Source organism: Equus quagga, unplaced genomic scaffold (genome assembly GCF_021613505.1).
Source record: "Equus quagga isolate Etosha38 unplaced genomic scaffold, UCLA_HA_Equagga_1.0 81203_RagTag, whole genome shotgun sequence".
Taxonomy (NCBI): domain Eukaryota; kingdom Metazoa; phylum Chordata; class Mammalia; order Perissodactyla; family Equidae; genus Equus; species Equus quagga.
This window is the reverse complement of record NW_025803312.1, coordinates 6,851-10,716: the sequence shown is the minus strand read 5'-3', so window position 1 is coordinate 10,716 and position 3,866 is coordinate 6,851. Positions and strand designations below refer to the sequence as shown.

Sequence of the window (3,866 nt, the reverse complement as noted above, 5' to 3'; positions counted from 1 at the left end):
CCTGCTGTTTCCAGGCATTGCTTTGATGTCTGTCTGATCTGGGGACTCCTCAGAATGATGGCTTTCTGAGGATGCTTTCGAGTGTGAAGTGGAACTGGCCAATATATTGATGGAGGGTCCCAGTGCACCCACATTAACTAAGCTATGATGCAATGGTTCCTCCTTTGAAATTTGTCCAGCTTGAGCTGACTTGTACCTTACCCAGCCCCCAGATCTGGCTTCATTTTACTCAAAGCCTGACACTGTGATCATCCTCACATCTCTAGGTGAGTCATGAGTATCCTCTGAGAACTCAATTCGAAAGGGCAGCTTGACATTGTCAGCAGCAAGGAGGGGCTTGTGTCTTAATGGCCACATGTTTTGTTTTGTTTCTTCTGGTCCTCCAGTACCAGTACACTGCCTAGGTCTAGGCCATGATAGCCAGAGCAGAAGGATCCCTCTTCTGGAGAAGCAAGGAGAGAATAAAGTTCCTATCATCTTCTAGTGGGAGGAAAGCTCTGACCACAGAGCGCAAGAAAAAGGAAGCAGGACCAGCCTGCACTGGGTTGATGGATTCTTTGATATTGGAAGGGTTTTCATGCACAAAGAAAAATGTTAGCACTATTTGCACTAAATTTAATGCTCAATCAATGCTTTTGAAAACCGGTTCTTGAATAATACATGTTGAAACTAATGCAGTAATTTAAATGATGTGAACCATTCTACAGTGAGCTAATACATTTAGCATGCCTGATTCTTTGCTAACACTTCCAACACCTTCAACAACAGATAAGCACACTCAAGAGCAAGGATCACAAACTTGGTCATCTAGAAAAGTGCAAATCTCATGGATTTAACTTTGTTTCTTATTTGTTCTGATATTACTACTTCTTAGAGTTTTTGTACTCTTTCCGGCCATAGCAGGAGGCTTCATGAGGATGCGGATCCTGGTGTCAAAGAGCTGACTCTTCCCGTGGAAAGCCACTTGCTTGTCTCCACTTTGACTCAAACGTGAGTTTCCAGCTATTATCAGGCCAAGACTATGTTTTTGCAATAAAAATGGTTTCTTTTATCATGTCATGGTGCTTGTAAATTGCTTCCTTTCATAAAAGTTTTGATTTGAGAGACTTTCCTTTCTGACACACAGTGTTCTTGCAATTTTTGCACGATGGTAAGTTTTTGAGCAATTGTGTCATCATTATGATGGATTGACATAGTTCATTAGGTTATTACAAACATGATATTTCTCACTAGAATTTTATTAAGATTAGTATTGGTTTATTATAATTAGTAGACTCAGTCTCTTTGAAGAAATGGAGAGTTGAGAGCAACTCCTTCATTGGACATTGGCCTAATTTACCATTTGAGGTCCAAAGGAGGACCACTTACTTCACCGGTCACTAGACATGACCGCCTCTATTGACCAGCGACTAGAATCCTCTTGTCTCTGGGTATTAATTAAAATTACTGATGCTGATTAGTGTTTTGTGGTTTTGGACGCCTTTTACTTTTTCCTGATTTGTGGCTCTCTGAAGCTTTAGTCCTTCTATATTATTGATAAACTTACAAAACTATGCATCTATACTTTACACATCTGCCTAAATTAAGTAAAACATTTATATACATCAATGCCCTCCCACCCCTTAAATTTAAGGAAGCAGAGAACATAGCTCATTGGATCCACATTTCCTTGACCCAACAAGACCTTCTGGTACACTTCATAGTCACTTCCCTCTTTTGAGTATCATTAAGAATAAATCAAATTTTATAGATAAAAATGTTGTAATTAGTAATTAGTTTGATTTTTGCTGTTTTGTTATTGCAGCATGACGCTCAAATTGTGCAAGACTGGAATGCAAAGGCCAGTAAACTTAATGGAGACCTTTTTGGATGGAATTCTTTATATAAGTGAGCCACAGAAATAAGCCGTATGAAAAGGTAAAAAAAAAAAAAAAAAAAAGGGAGCGAAAAGAACAATACCAAACATACTGAGTTTAATGCTTAAAGTTTATTTAGGAGAGAGAAATAAAAAAAAGGTAGAAGCTACAAAGAGTAAAACGTTTTCCAGGTCTTCAAATGGAATATTATGCTGCTTTGGGTCTCAATCCTCAAGCTCAGCGAAGACAGCAGAGCTTGTATGCCTTGCCTTTTTTGCTTATACACATCCCAGAGCCACGCTCATGGCTAAGGCAGCTATTGGAGTGCCGGCAGGTGCAGGTAGGTGTTCCTGTAATCCCTGGAGAAAGAAGAGGATGGTCAGGCACAAGAAGAAGGAGAGAGGGAAGGAAGGTAGAGCCAGCCTTATCAAGATTTACTAAGGTGACATGTCTACTTACAATATAAAATGCCAGTCATGTTAGGGTGGTGAGAATTCAATTTTTTGTCGTAACTCACAAGAAATCTTACTGGCTGTGTGTTGGTCGTGCAGGATCATAATTTTTCTCTGATCTTCATCTGTCATGTATATGCTTATTTCCTATCCTTCTGAAGGATCCAACTCTCAAACTTAGAATTACCTATTCCTAACCTCCCCTCATCCACACATCCAATGTGAGCCCAGCTTCTACGTACCAAAGGCCTTGTAAGAGCCTGGTTAGTCTCTGCTGATGAAGCTGGTGCGTTGCACACGCCTATGTAGTGGATTCAAACCCTTTTATTCTCAAGGGGCCATTAAAGAGGCTCTCAATCCAATGTCTTCATTTTCTAGTGATTTTCTGGCTAGTTTGTGGCACCTTGGGACTGCCGACCCCCAAAGCAAGGTGGCTGGTGTCTCACCTTTTGAAGCTCCTCGAGCAGAGCGTTTATCCCCTGCAAAGGAGATAGTCATGTCCTGGACCTCGGCCCCAGGCTGGTCCTGGGCAGAAACTTGGTCATCTGCCTTTTCCAGGTTCTGAGTCTGGGCCTGGAGGGCCAAGAGTAGAAGGGCAGTGAGGAGGGCAAGAGTCCTCATGTCTGTGAGTCACCTGGAGTTCAGGGTCTGGATGGGAGAGCAGGAGCTTGTGTGGGTGGGGAGTCCAGACTCACCTGTATTTATCGGTCTGAGAGGAGGAGGCTCAGAGACACACAGCGCAGTGAGAGAAGGGGGGCATTTGCCTGGGGATGGGGCCCAGGCCACTGTGCCCTAAAGTTTCTCTGAAGCTTCTTTGTTCCAGGAGGTTTCAGCAAACACAAAGCTATATGTTTACTCTCTACACTTGTTTCAAGTTGATAATGATGAAAGGGAGTCTGGTGTCTTGTATGTTTCCCATCTGCTTGAATATGGACTTTTTAATGTTCAAAAAGGACAAGAAGTAGTGTTTTCATTCAAGAAGTTCAGGGAACTAACACATCTTCTCTTTGAATGGGGCTTTCTCATCTCTGGAGGTCTGGACCCTGGGCCGGACGTGGAACCCAATGGAGTGGAAGATTAATGGATCACAGGACTCAGGCGCATTACTGCCATAAGAAGGAGGCCTTGGTTCTGGGGTGAGTAGGCTCCTGGATGTGGAGAGGACAATGACTGGCAGACTCGGGGGGAATGAGCTCAGTGGGATTCTCCATAAAGTGTTGGTGAGGCTAAAGCCAAAGAACAGATTCATTTCAAGAAGCCAGTATGATCTAAAGACATCACATAGAATGCACACCAGTTATTCCTCTTGACTTTGAGAGCCATCCAAACTTATGATACCTTATGACCCCCTTCTTGAATCCTTAATTTTATTTTTCAATTAAAATTTTGAATCCATGCACAAGGAACAAAATTCAAAAGGTAGAGGAGCAATGAGTGACAAATACTGTCTCTCCTCTCCCCGCCCCAGCCCTCAGCCTTCTCCAGGAAACCCCCACTGTTAACACATTATTAGGCAGCTTGCTTTTCTCACTAATGCTTTAGCAGGAACGCTTTTATA

At 42.5% G+C, this 3,866-nt stretch overlaps 1 protein-coding gene across 1 annotated transcript; it reads right to left on the bottom strand.

Annotated features, from left to right (window-relative positions):
- Window positions 1–2,093: 2,093 nt before the first annotated feature.
- Window positions 2,094–2,929, bottom strand: LOC124234494 (alpha-defensin 1-like). The gene is made up of 2 exons (XM_046651842.1): window positions 2,755–2,929; window positions 2,094–2,215 (listed from the first exon to the last, which is right to left on the bottom strand). Exons 1-2 carry the CDS (start codon window positions 2,927–2,929, stop codon window positions 2,094–2,096), a joined length of 297 nt encoding a protein of 98 aa, XP_046507798.1.
- Between the last annotated feature and the right edge of the window lie 937 nt (window positions 2,930–3,866).

Bases quoted from the DNA above. Each gene is read 5' to 3' on its own strand.
- LOC124234494 (XM_046651842.1), bottom strand. From the start codon at position 2,929: ATGAGGACTCTTGCCCTCCTCACTGCCCTTCTACTCTTGGCCCTCCAG. The intron at 2,216-2,754 runs GTGAGACACCAG...TTCTTTCTCCAG, and splicing joins TGCTCGAGGAGCTTCAAAAG to GGATTACAGGAACACCTACC.